General features: G+C 37.6%; 1 protein-coding gene across 1 annotated transcript in view; it reads left to right on the forward strand.

Annotated features, from left to right (window-relative positions):
• The first annotated feature begins 3847 nt into the window (after positions 1 to 3847).
• Positions 3848 to 18074, forward strand: part of LOC108668595 (PHD finger protein 12-like) — a 25968-nt gene continuing 11741 nt past the window's right edge. Inside the window, exons 1-11 of the mRNA XM_018155835.2 lie at positions 3848 to 4174; positions 8594 to 8811; positions 9123 to 9192; positions 9666 to 10038; positions 10246 to 10348; positions 10656 to 10788; positions 12119 to 12289; positions 12654 to 14705; positions 15818 to 16305; positions 16624 to 16745; positions 17615 to 17784. Coding sequence (XP_018011324.1) covers positions 4136 to 4174; positions 8594 to 8811; positions 9123 to 9192; positions 9666 to 10038; positions 10246 to 10348; positions 10656 to 10788; positions 12119 to 12289; positions 12654 to 14705; positions 15818 to 16305; positions 16624 to 16745; positions 17615 to 17784 — 3939 coding nt within the window. The 5' untranslated portion in view covers positions 3848 to 4135. The remainder of the gene's footprint in view (positions 4175 to 8593; positions 8812 to 9122; positions 9193 to 9665; positions 10039 to 10245; positions 10349 to 10655; positions 10789 to 12118; positions 12290 to 12653; positions 14706 to 15817; positions 16306 to 16623; positions 16746 to 17614; positions 17785 to 18074) is intronic.

Here is an 18074-nt window from a genome sequence, read left to right on the forward strand (position 1 = left end):
AAGATTTTATAGGTTCATTTAACTCCCACTAGTATCACCTTCGTCTTGTTGATGTTGGTTATGATGATGAATCCGTTCAGTCTTGAAATGCCTAGTACCTTTCGGAACTTGTAATAAGTCCAACAGTTATCTCTAATAATTGTGAGTTATAGAATAGAATAGAAGTGTCGGCATTGAAGAAATACCCACATGGCATGTTGCCTATTCTTGTACTTTTCGCGACTTGATTCCACATGGGATCCGGCCTTTTGAATGCGATCTTTCCATAACTGACGATTGATTGAGATAGCTGCTAGACTTATTGCAAGGCCCGTACGGTGCTAGGCATTTCAAGACTGGACATATGTTCCTGCATAGCTTCGTCTGGTCTGTTCTTGAAAGCGTTCATACTCGGTGCGTTAAACGATGCTATCAGAGAGGCTGTTCCACATGTCAGTGACTCGAAGCGAGAAGAAATGTTGTCGCAGGGATGTGTTACAACGCAGTTTCTTTAGTTGCCGTGGCCCTGTTGTTGATTCTTGTTTCATATTCTAGTAATCCTTCTGGGTCCTCGTATAAACCGAGGGTATACTTGTATACTTCAATGAGGTCACCACGCAGACGTCGATAACCGGGATATGAACTATTCCATAACCTAGAAACTGGACCAAGAGGCATCTGTGTGTATATATCAAAGGATTTCAAGCCGGTGCTGTGTGAGGATATAAGCGGAAACGTTGAAGAGGTTATTCTTGTGGAATGTAAGAGAGCAAATGGCGAGCCCTTTATCCTGGGCCTTGTAGGTGTTAAAGCCCAAGTTCCAGTTATCAAGCAACAGGGATACTAGAGGCCACTCTCTGAAGCTCGCAAAAGGCAGATGCCGACTCAGCGTAAGGAGCAACTTCTTTTCACAGCGAGTAATTAACTCATGGAATAGTCTGCCAGAGTCAGTCGTAACAGCACCAACTGTAAACAGCTTCAAGAGCAGGTTTGACAGTTTCTGGAGGGACAACCCGGCCCTGTATAGCCCTTCATGCTACGAGTGATGAGGCTTCAATCATCTTGGAACAGACACTGCGACGGGCGCGGTGCTGATAAAAATTGTTGTCGACCGATGAACAGGACCGTCAGGGACCTTAAATCGTATTGTCAAAGTCAAAGTCAAAGTCATAACAGAGGCTTGGATGCTTCAAAATCTTTATCCTTTCTCTATAAGGCTTCATTCTTTTAGAATGGAATGGAATAGAAGTATCGGCATTGAAGAAATAGGCCCATGGCCCGTTGCCGATTCTTGTACTTTTTGTGACTTGATTTACAAGGGATCCAGCCTTTGCAACCCGATCTTTCCATAACTGACGATTGATTGAGATAGCTGCCGGAGTTATTGTCATTAGACACATGACTCGAACGATTAATCTTAAAACTTTCTAAAAAGTTTATTCGAACGCGCGCTTCTTCAGTTAATATACAGGGCCTCGGACACATTTGGATGAAAATAAAATAAGGCAATTTTAACAGCCTTGTATTACACCACACAAATATTGGCTGCGAAAAAGGGTAGCGCAATGCGGATGCCATAAGAGTATCACCTTCGTCACCTTGCCTGACAGGAGAGAGAAATCCCAAAACTAGAATGAAACTGTCTCGTTTGGTTACTGAATAAAGTTCTGGTCAAGATAAGATGACTGATATTTCCCTCCAGGTTGTATCGTTATAGTTACTTCAGTTTATCTCACTGTAACATGTTTCACATCGTTTAGTCAGTAATGCTTTACGCTGCAAGCGAGTGGATTATTGCCTGCATCATGTCAATAGTAACACTGAACTAATCCACTATTTAATATTTATTTTCACATTTATAATCATTTTAAAAATAATTAATTCAAATAATCATCTGATCCTTAAGCATAGTTCTACAGCGAGCTTCACGACACGAGGAGATTCTAAATCCTAGAAAATGCAGCTCAGCAGGCAGCGTTCGGGACTTGAACCTCCTGAATTTCCGTGAGTTTTTGTTATTTTATTTCATGTTGGTGTCATTTCATTTAATCGATATTCCATTTCGTTTGCATCTTTTTATTTTATTCTCCGTGTAATACCTTTATGCATTTTGTATGCATTGCTATATTATTGTAATTAACAGCTGGAGAAGACGAGTAAAATGGCGCGGGAAAATGGTTTATCCCTAACTTGGTTCTATGACGGATTGTTTCTACTTTATTTCACTTGATAGAGTTGCCGAATCTCATGGTTAAGTTTCTAAAGTGACAGAAGTTTAGAAAGAAATGTCGATGGCACCGAAGCAACAGGAATAACTGATTTTGTTGCAGTGTTAGCTAATTCAACAAAAAGTGTATATTAAAGGAATGGATCAATTCGATAAAAAATTACAAGAGGTGAGAATAGTTTCTTAATTCTAATATCGTTTCGTTCATATACGAAGAAATCTGTTGACTGATATTCAAAACGTTAAAATATTCAATTTTTTTATAATGATTATTAGATGTTTTGGTAACTAAATTTTGAATCACTGTTAAATAGATACGAAGAAATTACTACGTTACATCGCAAGCCGTGAGGTCTTCCTGTGTTTTTGAACCTCTTGTCTTGAATCTCGAAGCGAGTAATATCGTCGTTTTCGACGCGGAAATTCTAATGTTGAATTACTCATCCTCTTCATGTTGTATCTGTAATCTACGTTCTATAATCAATTCAAATATCTTCCATAGAATATAAATGAAATTAATTTGATGTAACATATGAATGAGAGGATCCGATGTTCTACCCATCCGATGTAATTTGAATGTCGTTTCCATATGATCGTCAAGGTGCTGCAGCAAAGAATCACAAATTAAACTCTTTTAAACTGGCCCGGGAGCCAACGCCTAGCGTCAGCATGCATTTGCTGATGCTGAACTCAACCCCAGCTCTAATAAAACGCAAACACGCTATATCGCCGTCAGTAAGAACACTTCCGCGCTAAACTGGCCTGCTCTTTGTCGCACTGCACGAAATGAAATAGTGCCTTCCCAAGTTCCCACCATAAAATTATTGTGGGATGTTTGAGCAACATCCGTTCATAATAGTAAACTCTCGGAGATGGAGCATAATGATTAACTAACCGTAGAACTCGAGAGAAGTTCGTGACACTCATGGTGGGTGTTTGGCAGAGGGCATGACCATCGACCGGAGAGGAGGGCAAAATCTATAAAAAAGATGCAAACGTCTTGATGACGAACGTCATGATTTGGAGGAAGTAACCATTGCATGAGCAAAAAATTCGGTGATTCGGTGATGTAACCATAACATAGGTAAAAAAATGAACACCGCGAATATGTCGATATGGTTAATAACTAGGACGCTGCATGGATTGCTGATAAAAATAAAACGTTAGAAGTAAAAAAATCAATTAAGTGCATATAATATAAATATCATTCTATCGTGATGATTTTACCTACATGGTGTTACCTACAATTTACATGTGCGTCACTTGAACTCATGTAAATTTTATAATGAATAAAATGCGTTTCATTGGCAACATAATTTCATAAATTCTATAAAATTGTCATAATTTGATATCTCACGTATAAATTTAATGGTAGAAATTACAAAACTGTATTCTCTAATCACGGATGAAACTCTGAATTAGGCGCCTTGTTAACAAATATTTTCTAGCTTCCTCCATATGTGAACAAATGAAAGTTGTTTCACTTAGGCAATCTAATAGATCAAATGTCAGACGTTGAGTACTAAATTGTTTTCGTGAACTTCTCAAGAGAGATTGAATCGTACAAATTTAATTCAAGTTTTCAAATCATATATTGTTGCTTGAACTGTTTGTTTGGGTCAGTTCGTCTATTATTCCCATCCGACATTTGCTGCACTGGGCGACCTAGTATTCACTAGGATTTGATGTAGCTATATATATAGGTTCAAATACTCAATTTAGGCTGTTCACCAGCTCCTAGTAAATTTTTTCTAGCCATTATGCACTTAAAAAGTTATCAGACCGCCCATAGCATGCCCCAGGCCCTGTAAATGGCCTAAAAAATTTGGCAAGCTACTCTAACTCTTCAAAACTTGAAGCTAAATTCTCAGATAAAATTTTGTATTAACTACTAGAAGTTCTACCTGAACATTGAAAGAAGTTATTATCATGGAGTACGATCTAGACTCTAATGGAGGACTCATGAATGTGAGTATTATGGTTCAAATTGAAAATTTTAATGCTAAATAACCATGCTGACTGGCAGACTTGGGCAAGTTTTAAAATCTTCCACTTTCACAATCTTTGAAAGTTCAAAGTAGCTAACTCAGTGATAGTGGCAAAGCAGAGGGTTTTTTAGACTCTCCCTCAAGTTCATTTTTGAGTCCTATTAGTAGACCAGTAAAGTATCCTGGATACCAGCATTATCACACTTAAGAAATTGTTTTAAATCTTGAGTAAATGAGGAAATTAAAAATGAACTGAGTCTAAAAAAGGCCTGGTTTGCCACTATGTAACTCACATTGCACATTTTCACTCTATATCTTTAATTATTATTAGTATATTGAATTTTGTTGTCTCATACTCAATACTTTTTTATAAAATCTTGGTAGGATTTGAGATTTTTATAATAATAGCCTACTAATGGCTTTAATTAAAAAATGATGTCCAAGTTTCTAACTAGGTAGGTAGTATGAATAAAGTAAGAAAGAAATAAAAAAATGAATTTTTTAACTTTAAAAAATCTATATAATATATTATCTCCTATAATAATTTTTTTCTATTGAGAAATTTCTTGCTATAAAATTTAAGCATTTAGGTACTGTTATTATTTATAAAGTATAAGTTGATAAGAAGTTAAGAACTCTAATGATACACTTTTAAATTTTCCCTAATAGAGCTAGGGTAAACGCGGTATATTCCGACATCGTAGGTAATTCCGTCACCTCTCAATAGGAAGAATATTATGGTTTGAGACTTTTAAATACGTCTGTGAATATATTAGGAATCCTTTAAGTATACTTGTATTTGCTGATTTCAAGTCATAAATAAATTAATAGATGATTAAGTTGAGATGTTGGATTTTGACACATGAAAACTAATTCCGACACAACTTGAATTTGACACACACAGATCGTTCAAAGCTTTGTACAAAAATTGAAATTTGCTTAATTAAAAGCCTAATAGCTGTTAATTAAAATGTAATTAAGTAGTGTTCAATATTCGTTAGTGTTCTAATTCAAAGCCGTGTTGTATCCCAATACAGCTCACACAGCAAACGGAATTCGAACACGTGGATGTCAGCAATACATAGTTAAATTTGAAGCGCTGACGCAATACGACTCACCACGTGTCGGATGTTGCCACACAAAGTGACGGAATATAGGGATTTGGTAGGTTTCCATTCTAAAGGCTTTTTAATAAATATGGCAACATTTTGTGACGTTTCATTGTTGCTGACGCGTAGTGAAGTGTTTTGAGAGTCACGTGAAGGCAACAGAACTTACCTAACGCATACGTTTTTTTTTATAGTTTTTCATTTCTCGATGCGTCCTTAATGTGTCGGAATATACGTGTTTACCCTACATGATAAACATTGCTCATAATATTTTTTATCTTACTGTCAATAAGCATGCATAATTCAAAGTTTTACTAAAAAGTATTTTTTTATTAAGCAAGCAAGATGTTGGAAATTTGTTTAACATTTTTACATTTTTGTTTAATTCTGGAAAATATTCCAGATTGACATTTGACTTCATTCTATTGATGTGTATGAAATCATTGAATAAATTAAATTATTGTGAAACTTTGAAAAAGAACTTAGAATATACTATAACTTTCTCATTCATAATTATGTAAAGAAATAATAATTATATTAATTTACGTACAATTTGAAAATTCATGCTTATTACCAAAAACCTACCTACTACTCCAAAGTCATGGCAAAGTGGCACTTCTGAAAACTTTTAAATCTTGATCTTACATATTTATTACCAATTAGATTTAAAATAATTTGTCTAGGAGGAATTTTGGGTCTCCAGAAAAAAAGCTCCAGAAAAGCAAATATTTTCCATGCCTGAATTTATGGACTAAATTTCATAAAATTTTGTATCACCAGGCCTTACTCAACATGTAATTTATCTACCATATGTGCCATGACTACAGCTTTTTCAAAATTTTTGAAGCTGCAAGATTTCCACTAGATGAGTTAATAACTATCTACTTGTTGAGAAAAGTGAATTAATAACCATCTAATTGTTGAGAAAAGTGCACAATCAGGCAGCAAAATTTAAAATTAAATGTATTGGAATATATTAATTTGGAGCTATAATATAAGAAGGAAAGTTTCAATCATGGGCCTCATAACTGGATTGCTACTTTCTGCAGGCAAAGAGGAGAATTTGGGAGTAACAGCAAATAACTTTGAACTTCAGTACAATTTAAGTCTTTCTATTACCCAGGGCAAATGAAAAAAAAACTGGTTCTATTTTTCTTTCCAGATAGTCATGCCTTCTAATGGGCTCATCATAGCCAAACACTTTGACCTTTGTTTGCCATGGAGAAGTTGCTATTTTAATACTTCGAAACATGAAAATTTGAAATAAAATGAAGAATTAAAATACACAATAAATACAAAATCAATTTGAGACCTGAATGAAATATTTGATTCCAATCTAAACTGGAAAATTTGAAGGAGCCAAAACTACTCATGCTTGGGAAAATTTAACTTATGCCTGTGGCTCATGACTAATCTCCACCTTGAAATTAAGTAAAAAGAATTTATTTTAATGCAAGAGGCATAGTTGGAAACAACTTGTAGAATGATTGTTTTCAGCCACAATTTTCAAGAGTGATCAGCCTCATTTCCTCGCTTAGCCAAGATTATCCATAATATTTGAATATTCACAAAGTACAGCAATCCCTTGATTAACGCTGTTAATAAATTTCTGAGTTTTACCGTGCTAAGCAAAACCACGCTAATCAAACTTAAGAATATATGGGAATAATTATAATGAATCCTCAAAAATAGCAAAGTTACATAATAAATTTTTTTTCCACTAAAATTCATCATATTTTTTTTCTAAATAATAGGGGAAATAAATGAAAGAAATGCAAATGAATTAACATTTATTTTTTACTGAAAAATGAATAATTTAAAGAATTATTGGCTGAAATTCATAAAGTAACCACATTTGACGAATTTTTCCAAAAGTCGTAACAAAAGTAACAACATAAGATCTAATAAGCAAAAGGGAACACTTTTGTTACGAACGTAACACCTCTGGCTAGAGGCGGGAAAATGATGCATTGTGAAAAAAAGTTGCGCTAATCAAAACTGGCACCGCGTAGATTAAGATTAGGTCTCAAATTTTTTTTCCGCATTAATCAAAACCACGGTATTCAAAACCGTGCTAATCAAGGGATTGCTGTATTATCAATGATATCTGATATCTTTATGTTAGATTTGTTTATGCAAGCCATTATTAAATAATTTATACATATTTCATGTGCCATTCAACAATATGCAAACTAAAACAAAGGAATAAATATGTAACACTTTCACCTTCCTGTAAATTCATTACACCTGATCACTTTCAACAAATGTAAGCTCCCTGACTTGGAAGGATTTTAGAATCATTTGCATTGAACAATGCAATAAGAAATTAATTCTCATCTTTTGCATTGATTACAATATTAACAGAATTTTTCCAAGGAGTATATCAATTATTCATCCTCTGAAATGCAGTGTGATAATTTCAATAAGTGGAATAATAAGCATTGAAATATCAGTACAATTTTGCTATAAAAACACAAATATAGTCCATGCAGAAATTTGCAATGTGGCCAACAAATGTGACATGTGAGAATATTGATAAAAAAATCTGCTAGGAAGCTATCCACACCAAATGATCAAATAGAAAATAAACTCTAGTTGTGAATACATACAACCTACGCTTTCTTCTCTAATCAGTCAGTTGTGACTTGCAGATATAAAAATATCAAACATATATCCAAGATCTTGCTTTTCAGTAAAAAACCTTTTTGATGAAATTTCAAATTATGCAGTCTTATTGAGTTTGATACAATATATTGTGTGAAATATTAATCATACAGTTCCATGAATCCAGGTTTTGCTTCATTGGCAAATTTTAGCTCCACTCAAAGCTCTCTTTATGAGATCCCATTACCTTTCTTATGGATTGGAAGAACTAATTTGGTTTCTCTTGACTTTGGTCCATTTAGTCATTTCCAATTTGTGAATTCAATTCAAATTAATTCTTTCAAATGAATTTTTTATTTATGCTGCATTTATATAGATAGTTTTAAATTAAAAATTCTTTTTTTAAAATATGAGTTAGTGTTGACTCTTTACAAATGCAAGCTATATAACCAAAATCATTTACCAAAACCTTGCATCTTAAACTGACACTTTTTCTTCTGTGTTGTTGATGGGATATTGTACATTACTATATCATACTTTTGATGAACGCTTGCAAGTGCTAGCTTTATGTATGAATTTTTTTTCTATTGCCACCTGCATTTATGTTATAAAAATAAATTGTATCTATAGTGACTGTAAACTTCCCTGTAATAATGTTTAACTTTATCCTTTTTATTAATTTCCAGCAAATTCTGGCATTGACTGCTGCTCCTGGAAGTAGAGATCGGTCAGACTCTGCCAATGGTCAAAGCAATGTTCCCGAGTTAGCGTCAAGTCTCTCAGCTCACCCATATTTCAAGCGACCTGGTAGAGGCCACAACAGAGACTGCTGTGATGCCTGCGGAGAAGGAGGAGATCTCATCTGCTGTGACATTTGCCCTGCTTCCTTTCATCTCATTTGCCAGTGAGTATGAATGTCTCTTTAAGTTGTTGGCAATTTTAGCGTTTAAATGTTTTGGTTTAATGCTAAAATTCTTTCCTATTTGTTTTTATTTTCACACCAGAATGATGATTTTAATGCAATGAGTGGGTGTTTGGTTTGTGTTTTGCTGTGAAGTTAGGATTCTACTATTTGTGGAATCAATAAATCCATAGTGAATTGCATAACAGTCTCAAAAAGAGTGGTATCAAATTCTCTGAAATATTGTATCTTACTTTCATGCAATTTGTTTAACTATCACAGATATATATCACTCCTTCATTCTTATTTTGTAGTGATCCACCACTGTATGAAGAAGACATCCCATTGGGAGAATGGGGCTGCTTCCAGTGTCAGGTGACCAATGTAAGTATTTTGCAAGCACGTAGTGCTTCACTAGGCTGAGTAGAACAAGCAATGGGGCCTTGGGCTTGTGTTTAAGTTGATGAGGCAAGCAGCTGGCATAACCGCATGTGAATCAAGTTGGATTATAATAAATCTTACTAAATGTCTGCAGGTGCTTCATTGCATTCATGTTCTCTTGATGTGTGGGTAGTTGAATTAGGGAAATAAGTTTTGTGTAAAAATTCCATGATATGAGTCAAAAATTAATTAAGTTAAAGTTGTTTTGTAGAATATTCAGTTTCAAATGTTAATACTCATTTAGATGCATGATGGTTGAAAAAAATTCAAATTATTTTGTTAGTATTAATTTTGATGTAAACATTGATAATTTTACTATCTTACTTCTTCATTGCTATTTAAATTACTAAGGAGGATAACATATTATGCATTTAAATGCTGTGCACAATAATGTCATGTAAATATTCTGCCATCAGAATGATGACAAGATGCCAGGGGCAAGCCGGTGTGGAAACCTCAATCTCAAGCTCAATCGTGGTATCAAGCGCAAAGAACGAGATGATGTTCCATCTAAAACCCCCGGCAAATCTGATCTAACTCAGAAGAGCAATAAACGTGATAAATGTGATGCCATCAGTTTAGAAAATGGTACAACTTCTGGCAGCACTAGCAGCACCAGTAACAGCAGTACATCATCCTGCAGAGTACCACTTGTAAATGGGCATGAGATGGCAGTGACTGAATCACCCTTCATGTCATTAGTGCGTCATGTTGCCACCAGCAACCCGAAGCAGTTTGTTCTCCCTTACACGCACACCGTCCCAATTGCCTTTCCAGGGGAATCTAAAAGTGAGTTTCTTGCTGGGTACTCTACTGGTTCAGATCCCTCTATTTCACTATTATTACTTTTTGTGTGGTAAACTTATTGATATTATTTAGTGGAATTTTCTTTATGGACAGTAAAGTGATTTGTTCTGGTTGGTAAGATGTAGATTATTTGTATACATTGCCCTATTCTCTGCTGGTCACTATAGTGTTGTTTAAATTATTTTCTAGGCATATTTCGCTATAATGGACGACGTGGTGCTGCACCAAAGAAAAAGTCTGCTCATGATAATGGAGTTGCACTGCCAGCCAAGCTTTGTTTTACTTGTAACAAGTAAGTTGTGTGGAGGCTCCAGCAAACTATCTTCTAAATTTGATTAATTTTTAATCGGATGCAAAATTTGTGATCTTTCATGTTCATACTTGAGTATACCTATTGAGCTACAATCACAATCATTCTAAAATATTTGTTCAAAATATAGAAAATTAAAATTTTTAGAAAATTATTTCTTCTGAAATATAAGTTTTATTAACAAATTAGTTTCATACATGTATGTACTTGAAAATTTTTCAGTTACATGGATGACCTCATTGAAATTTTCTTGCACATATTTCATTTGTAAATTCTAATATTATTTCAGAGGCTGCAGGAGCGGTGCATTGCTGTGCTGTGATTACTGCCCTCTGATGTTTCACCTGGACTGCCTGGACCCACCTCTCACCATCGCCCCCACGCAACGCTGGATGTGTCCTAATCATCCCGAGCAGTTCATGGTAATATGTCAGCCCTTATTTGTATGTATCTTATGATAAAACCTCCACAATTTCTTGGTAATATACAGACAAGCGTGTTGTTGCTTGTCTGTACTGTATGATGAAACCTTCACGAATTAATTCATTGGTTGTCTGTAATGTTTGATGAAGCATGCACAAGGACTGAGAACATGTGTGTGCAGTGGTACCTATTCTGCATATTTAATTTCTCATTTCATGTCAGCCTCAGGTTCAAGCTGCAAGTTGAGTGATAAGCACTCAAGTTTTCATGAGGCTGTCCATTTTTGCTAATTACTTTTATTTAGTCTGCATGGATCACCTTTTCATGGGGTGAGGCTTATTGAGAGAAAAATGTTAGGCTCATGTTCAGGTGTGGTTTATTGACAGAAAGTCCCCACTCCTTGACAAAAAGTGCACTTGTATGAAAACTTGATAAGTGGTATCCATTATATATTTTGGCAAGGACTTATTTAATGAACACTTCTAAGGTGAGATCGATTTAGTGCCATTTACTTCTGGTATCTAGTGAATGCAATGTATGAAAGCATGTAATATGGTAGCAGAGGTGAGGACCAGCTGTTTGGTGTGTGGGCAGAGGCACTGGGTGTGAATGGACCCAGGGGGGAAATGAGAGGATAGAGGACGAGCTTTTCAAACGTTATTGAGATGTGACGGCAACTGGAAAACCTGAGTAAAATGTGAGTCGCATCAGAGAGATAAACAAAAAATATTACTCAGTAGGTACTCACTTCAATGAGTGACAGAGCGCGCATTTTCTCGTCAACGAAAACGTGAGGTCACGGACGGACATACAGACAGACAGATGGACGGACATGACGAACACAATAGTAGTGCATTTTTTACATAAATGAGAAAATGCGCTAAAAATGATGGAGATGTACCTCAATAAGAAGGGTTTGATTGAGAGATTTAGATTGGTGCCATGAGGTTTGAGTAAACGTGTGTTTAGGGGATTACAAAGTTGTGGGTTTGTCCTAGTGAGGAGCTGCGTGTGATTGGAAGTAAAAAGGATATTTTGACTTTTTGAGGGCATGATTTAGAATGCATGTCGATTTTGTTAACTTGAATGTATCTTAGTCTCCTATAGGAAATTAGCAATGATATTCTTTTTTTTTCATTCTCCAGTACGATTTGAAGCACAAGTAACAAAATCATCTTTTATTGTGGATGATGCTCCGTCCGCCACATCTATTTATTATCGTCAGCATGATTGAAATTCGAACCTTATTAGGAAGAATCCTAGTTGTATTTATCCAGAAAGAAATTCAGGTATTTTTGCATCTGTTTTAATTCAGTTATTTGTGTTAAGGATGAGCATCGGGTCACTACATGCTGCGTGTCAGAGCGTGTACGTCTCTGGGAGCGTTGCCGGGGCTTGGTGGATCAGGCAGCAGTGCAGCGCAGCTTCTTCAACATAATCCACAGAAAACGGCCCCCGTCCAGATACAAGATCCGAAAGGCTCTCAGGAAAACTATTAGGGTGAGTCTTGCCGCTCATGGAAACAAATGGGCTGAGCTTTGCCTGCTCATGTAAATAATTGAATAAAATATTGCTAACTCAGCATTACAATTAGAGTGGATTAACTCGGAGGTACAAGGCGTGTTAAGGTCATTTATGGCAAGTCTCGTCTTTTTTAGATAATTAGTTTGATTTTTGACGTTCAGGGACGAAAAGAGAGTGCAATGTGTAACAGTTTCATTGGTTAATCTTTTTTTTAGGATTGTTGTTAATATCAGGGAACCTGATTCAAATTCGAGTTATGAGCAGCCTGGTAATTTAATTGCTGATGACACACGTTCCTTTGACTATGCCCTAAATTGTCACTTTAAAATGTCACTTGCAGGTACCTGAAGGAATTAAAGATGCATACGCTAATCCTGTACACTTGCTGCCTGCATTGCCACCTGCTCATCTGAGACCGCCCCCCATGCCAACATTTCCCCCTGAGTGTGTGACACCTGCGCACTACGAGTGCCTCAAAACTGAAGCATCGTTCCTCTCTGCTGATCGCAGCAGAGGCCGTAATTCTAGCAGGGAGTCTTCGTCTTCTGAGGTCCACTTGCCCATGTCTGTACCATGTAGTGTTAGTTCGGGTGTCACTCGCCCCTCTGCCACCAAAGAACTGTGTTCCAAAGATGATCTGGAACCTGTCATTAATAAAGCCGTGAGCAGTGATGGTAAGCCATCATTGTTACCCATTACTAACAGCAACTGCATAAGCAAAACCAATGATGAGACTTTAGATTCCTTGTCCGCAGTCTCAGCAACCTTTCTTGGTGACAGCTCCATGGTGCGTTTACCTGCGATGGCTGATACAGACTCAACTAGCTCGTTGACTTCAAATGGCTCAGGAAAGCCTGACGGGATTGACCCATTACGAGTCCATACTCAGAGAGCCAAATACTCAGAGAAGAAAGAAACGGAAGCTGATGCAGACACTACTTTGGATAGCTGCAGTCAAATTTCGGAGGACACGGAGTCACAGAAAGAAATTTCGACTGAAGATGAGCTAGAAGATAGTGGTAATCATGAATCAGAATTTCTTGAAAATAGAATTAAAGTTCAGCAAGAGAAAATCATCACTAATGATTTTCCGGATAAAGATTGCAGTAGTAAAAGGAAAGAAAAGTCATGGGAATCTCACAACAGCGATAAGCTATCCATCAATGAGTGTTTACTCAAAGAGTGTGATGTTAAAGAAAGACTGGGTAATAACGTGAAACGTTTCAAGTTGGACAAAAGCACCGATAGGTTAATTCAAACCAATGGTGATATTAATGATAAGTGGAATTCTCTCCTTGACGAGCCCTTTGAGAATAACAATAAAATTATTTCTAAAAGTAGAGATGATGCTAAGAGTGAAAATTCGGCCAGAAATAATTCTTCTGGTAAAACTTCTGATAACAACGACGATGAGGTATGCAGTGTAGTTCCCATAGAAGCGCGCCTACAGGACGGCGTTGAGATGGAAGTGGTAACGTCAGAGCCTGCAACTTTCACAGGCACCATCTCCTTGCAGACCGAAACTGAAATGAAGGTTACGAGAGGATCCTCTCCTGTCCATGCAAATTCCATTGATTATGATGCCAGCATGTTAAATTCCATGGTCATGGATAAAGCAACTTGCCTGGTGTCAAACAGCGTTGATGCTGTGACAAAGCACGCAGCAGCGGAATCTCTAGTATCTGTTCTCGATAATGAGACCAGCTGCTTAATTAAAAATCAAAACTCGAGTGCAGTGGATAAATTCCACTCAGAGACGGCCTCTAAATCTGCCGATTATCTGATGAAGCAAGCAATATTTGGGAGTAAATCGATTGGCTCACCGAACCCAGACTGGCCATCTCCAATAATGGATATCACGGATGACTCTAGTACGTCAGAGCGACCATTGATGGCTGACAGCGTGGACGATGCAATTAAGCAACGTCTTGATACTGATGATCACCATTACAACTCTAACAAATCTATGCTCAATCATAAGAATATTTTCGGATCTAATAAGACATACTACAATAATCATGTGGTCACCTCTCAATTTTCGCCAACTACAATTAATACATATTCCAACAAATCCTACCAAGTGCTGAATAATTGCCACAGTAAATTGTTTACACCCATCACCACCCACGCTGCCTTGTCAACACAAAGTTCTTTCTTCAATTCGTGTGCCAGTGAACCCTGTCTAATAGCGCCGCGTGGTGCGAGTAGTTCAAAAGCCTGTCCACCCAGGAGAGGTTTGAGCGCCTTCGCTGAACATTTATCAGCTCCTGCCGCGACTCAAAGCTTGGATTCGCTTCAAGAGCCGCTGACATCGCAAGCGGATGCTGCCTCGGCTGAAGATCATGTGCAGGTTATTGCTGATGCTGCGCCTACCCAGGAGGAAATTGATATTGTGAGTGAAACGTTTAATTTTCGTTTAGATCTTAACTTACCTTGTTAAAGTACTTAGCTCCTTTTCAAAATGTTGCCTGACCTTTTATTATATTGCAAGTCATAAATCCCTTGAGCATTCAATCGACTTTTCTTTGTGATTTTAATTGTTAACATGAATCCAGGATTTTTGGATGTAATGAAAACTTCTTTGTCAGATTCGGCATTTCCCATCACATTTTTCATGTACTTTGTTTGCTTTTAAACGCAAAGAAAATTCCAAGTAAATTAGTTCCTTATGAACTCTGTGACACAATGAGCAAGGCAACACAGTAAACCCAGGCGCACTGAAGATTTAAATTTTTATCTTCCTTCAATCTCGTAACCACAACAACCACATTTTGTCACTCAGTGTTTAGAGGAGACGGGTAGTTTTCAGGTGGCCGATGAATGGCCAGCGGCCGGATAGAGCTTATAGGCTCTAAGCGACCGCTGGCCATCTTTTTCCGCTTGTGTCTCCCTGAGGTCCCACCCATCCCACTTATCAGTTCTTGGCCCACAGCCGAAGGTTTTAGTCGGGTTGTCTACACATTCCTTGTTGCCTGGCCCTTTGAATAATGACCAACTAGTGACAACTCTTTCATTAATATACGGAAATTTTAGTGCCCGAAAGTTTTAAGTTCATTTATCGACAACTATGTAGGTGTCCGCTTCTGAAATGCAAGATATACTTAGCAATAGAGAAGAAATGGTAAACACTCGTACGTCGCGAAAACAGTATAAAAATTGTACGCTTCATGAGCGTATATGCACTAAATTTTCATTCTCGATTACATTTGTAATACGAAGTTTACGTTAGTTATGTTGACGTCCACAGTTTGATATTAAATGGCTGCAATATCATTCGAAATTTTAGACTTCCATCTTTTATGTATTGGAAGGATTCAGTCATAGCGCAAAGACTTGGGAAAAATCCCTTAGGAGAAAATTTTGCCGTTGTGGAGTGCGGTAAAGCGGTCTCGTAAGCAGACTAAAGATATAAGTATTTTTATTTGCTTATCCTATGAATGACTTATGAGTTTCCCTCGTCCAAGCCCGAGCGAGGTTCTGACACCTTGTTGACTCTTGTTGCAGTGGCTATCGAGCATCGTGAGCTTCCAATCCAGCGTGGCAAAAATGATGATCAAGTCTAAAGATTCTATGGACGTTACTCCCTTGACTTCCTGTGAATCATTGACCACTTCTATCCCTGCTCCAACTACCGTGTCAGTTGCTCACTGTTCTTCCGTCCCAACGTCGAGTACAACCCCAACACCATCCCTGGTCACATCCCCATCGTGTGTATCCACCGCATCGCCATGCATCTCGTCCACATCAACGTCGCATTCAGGTGACACCGTCCCGTGTTTGCCGAAGCCAAGTTCATTATCCCTGACGTCTCTACCGTCGACGCCCCGGGCGGGAAGAAAGCAGGTGCTCATCCCCCGCACGAGCCCTACAGGCAGCTTTTCATCCTCCCCTCCCTCCTACCTCCCCTCTTTTGGATCCTCCCAGCACCCCAAGTCTGGTCACTCCACGTCGAGTGCAACTCCAGCAACGCCTGCCAAGACCTATATTGCAAGGTCAGCAATAACCGCTGTTTTACATTCATTCTAAGGATACAAGATTTTTAACAAGTTTAATATTTTAATTCGTGATAGTGTGCATTTTCCTTAAAGTATCTTTGTGTTTAAGAACATACGTTGATGTAGAATTTTAAACTTCGGTAACTCATTCTTTGATTGGTGTCGGTAAAATGAGTTTTTCCGCTCAAACAATTGCCTTTCATTTCCGAAATGATGGGATCCAAAGTTTTATTAGCTTTAGTTTATCATTTCTATTACTATATATCCCTCACTACCTAGTCAAATTTAAACACTAAACACTCTTTTTGTTTGCAGGGTATCGTCTTCAACAGCGAACAATATTCCCGAGAGTAGAGCTCTGTGTCTGTCAGAGCTGCTGCACGAAAGTCTGCAGGCTCTCCAGCAAAAACTTCACTCTGCTCACGCTAAAAACCACAGTCAGTTGTATTCTCGCTTTTAGAATGTAAACAAGTTTTAAAACTTTAACTCGACTCGACAAACAAATTGCTATTTTGGTTCTCTTGTCACGTCATGAGGTGTGCGTCGATCAGGAAGGCCACAAAAGGCACTGGTGCAGGGACGACTTGTGGTTTCGTCTGTGAACTGTCGAGGATAGGCACTTCAGCTGGACTGATGTGTCTTACTTATCCCTCACACGCTCACTACCTTAGTCACGTAACCCGATCCTCAGGTAGAGCTTAATATAATGAGTTCAATATCATAGTTTGTAGTTAATTTACAACCTGTGACACAAAGAAATTATAGGATTGTTAGTTAATGAAACGCCTAATAGTCTCATAGAAAAAACTTCCCACTCCTGTTGTGTATTGATGGGAACTAATGTTTAGCATCTTCGATAAGTCAACGCGTAGGCCTAATTCCTTTTTTTTCCACAGCACACAATTTACATTTCATGTGGAATAACATAAAGAGTGAACCAACGGGTCAAGTTATTGACATGGAAAACTTCACTCATCACAAATGTCGCGTGATTAGTTGATAATGAAATCATCTAAGAGTACAGTGGTTCAACAGTAATTAGTGATCTGTTGCCGTATCAGGAAGGAGGGGCTCCTGTGAAATCTCCTTAGGTGATAAGTAATTTTTGTGTCGCTAATCCAACATGGAAAAATTGTCTGAAGTTTCGTGCCCGACCAATGGCCCTTTAAAAATGTTGTTCAATTTTTGTTTTATCTTACTGTCATTAAAATTTTGTATTGAAATTGTCGTATGTTAGTTCAACGTATTTAGTTTGCTATTGATGAACCGATTGGGAGTATCATATCATAAATATTTGTAACATCAGGTGAGCTGTTGTCTGCTGACCGAACTCTCATCGAGCTGCTGGCTATGCAGCGACTGGAGCAGCTTCAGCAGCCCCCTGCGCCACTCCCCGCCCCTCCTCTGCACATCGCCCCTTCCCTACCTGCCCACGCCCTCCTCTGCCCCCTCATTGAACCCCCTGACCTCAATCCGGTGGGTTACCTTCTGCTCTTCTGTCATAAATAAATTTTTATTATAAAATTCTTAAATTAATTAGAATGACGTACACTAATGCATTTGTCGAGGAAAAACTGAGGAAATTTGGAAAAGAAAAAGATGTAGAATAGAATAGAATAGAAGTGTCGGCGTTGAATAAATAGGCCCATGGCCTGTTGCCGATTCTTGAACTTTTCGTGACTTGATTCACAAGGGATCCGGCCTTTGGAACCCGATCTTTCCATAGCTGACGATTGATTGAGATAGCTGCTGGACTTATTGCCTGG

Source organism: Hyalella azteca, unplaced genomic scaffold, assembly GCF_000764305.2.
Source record: "Hyalella azteca isolate HAZT.00-mixed unplaced genomic scaffold, Hazt_2.0.2 contig16409, whole genome shotgun sequence".
Classification (NCBI taxonomy): domain Eukaryota; kingdom Metazoa; phylum Arthropoda; class Malacostraca; order Amphipoda; family Hyalellidae; genus Hyalella; species Hyalella azteca.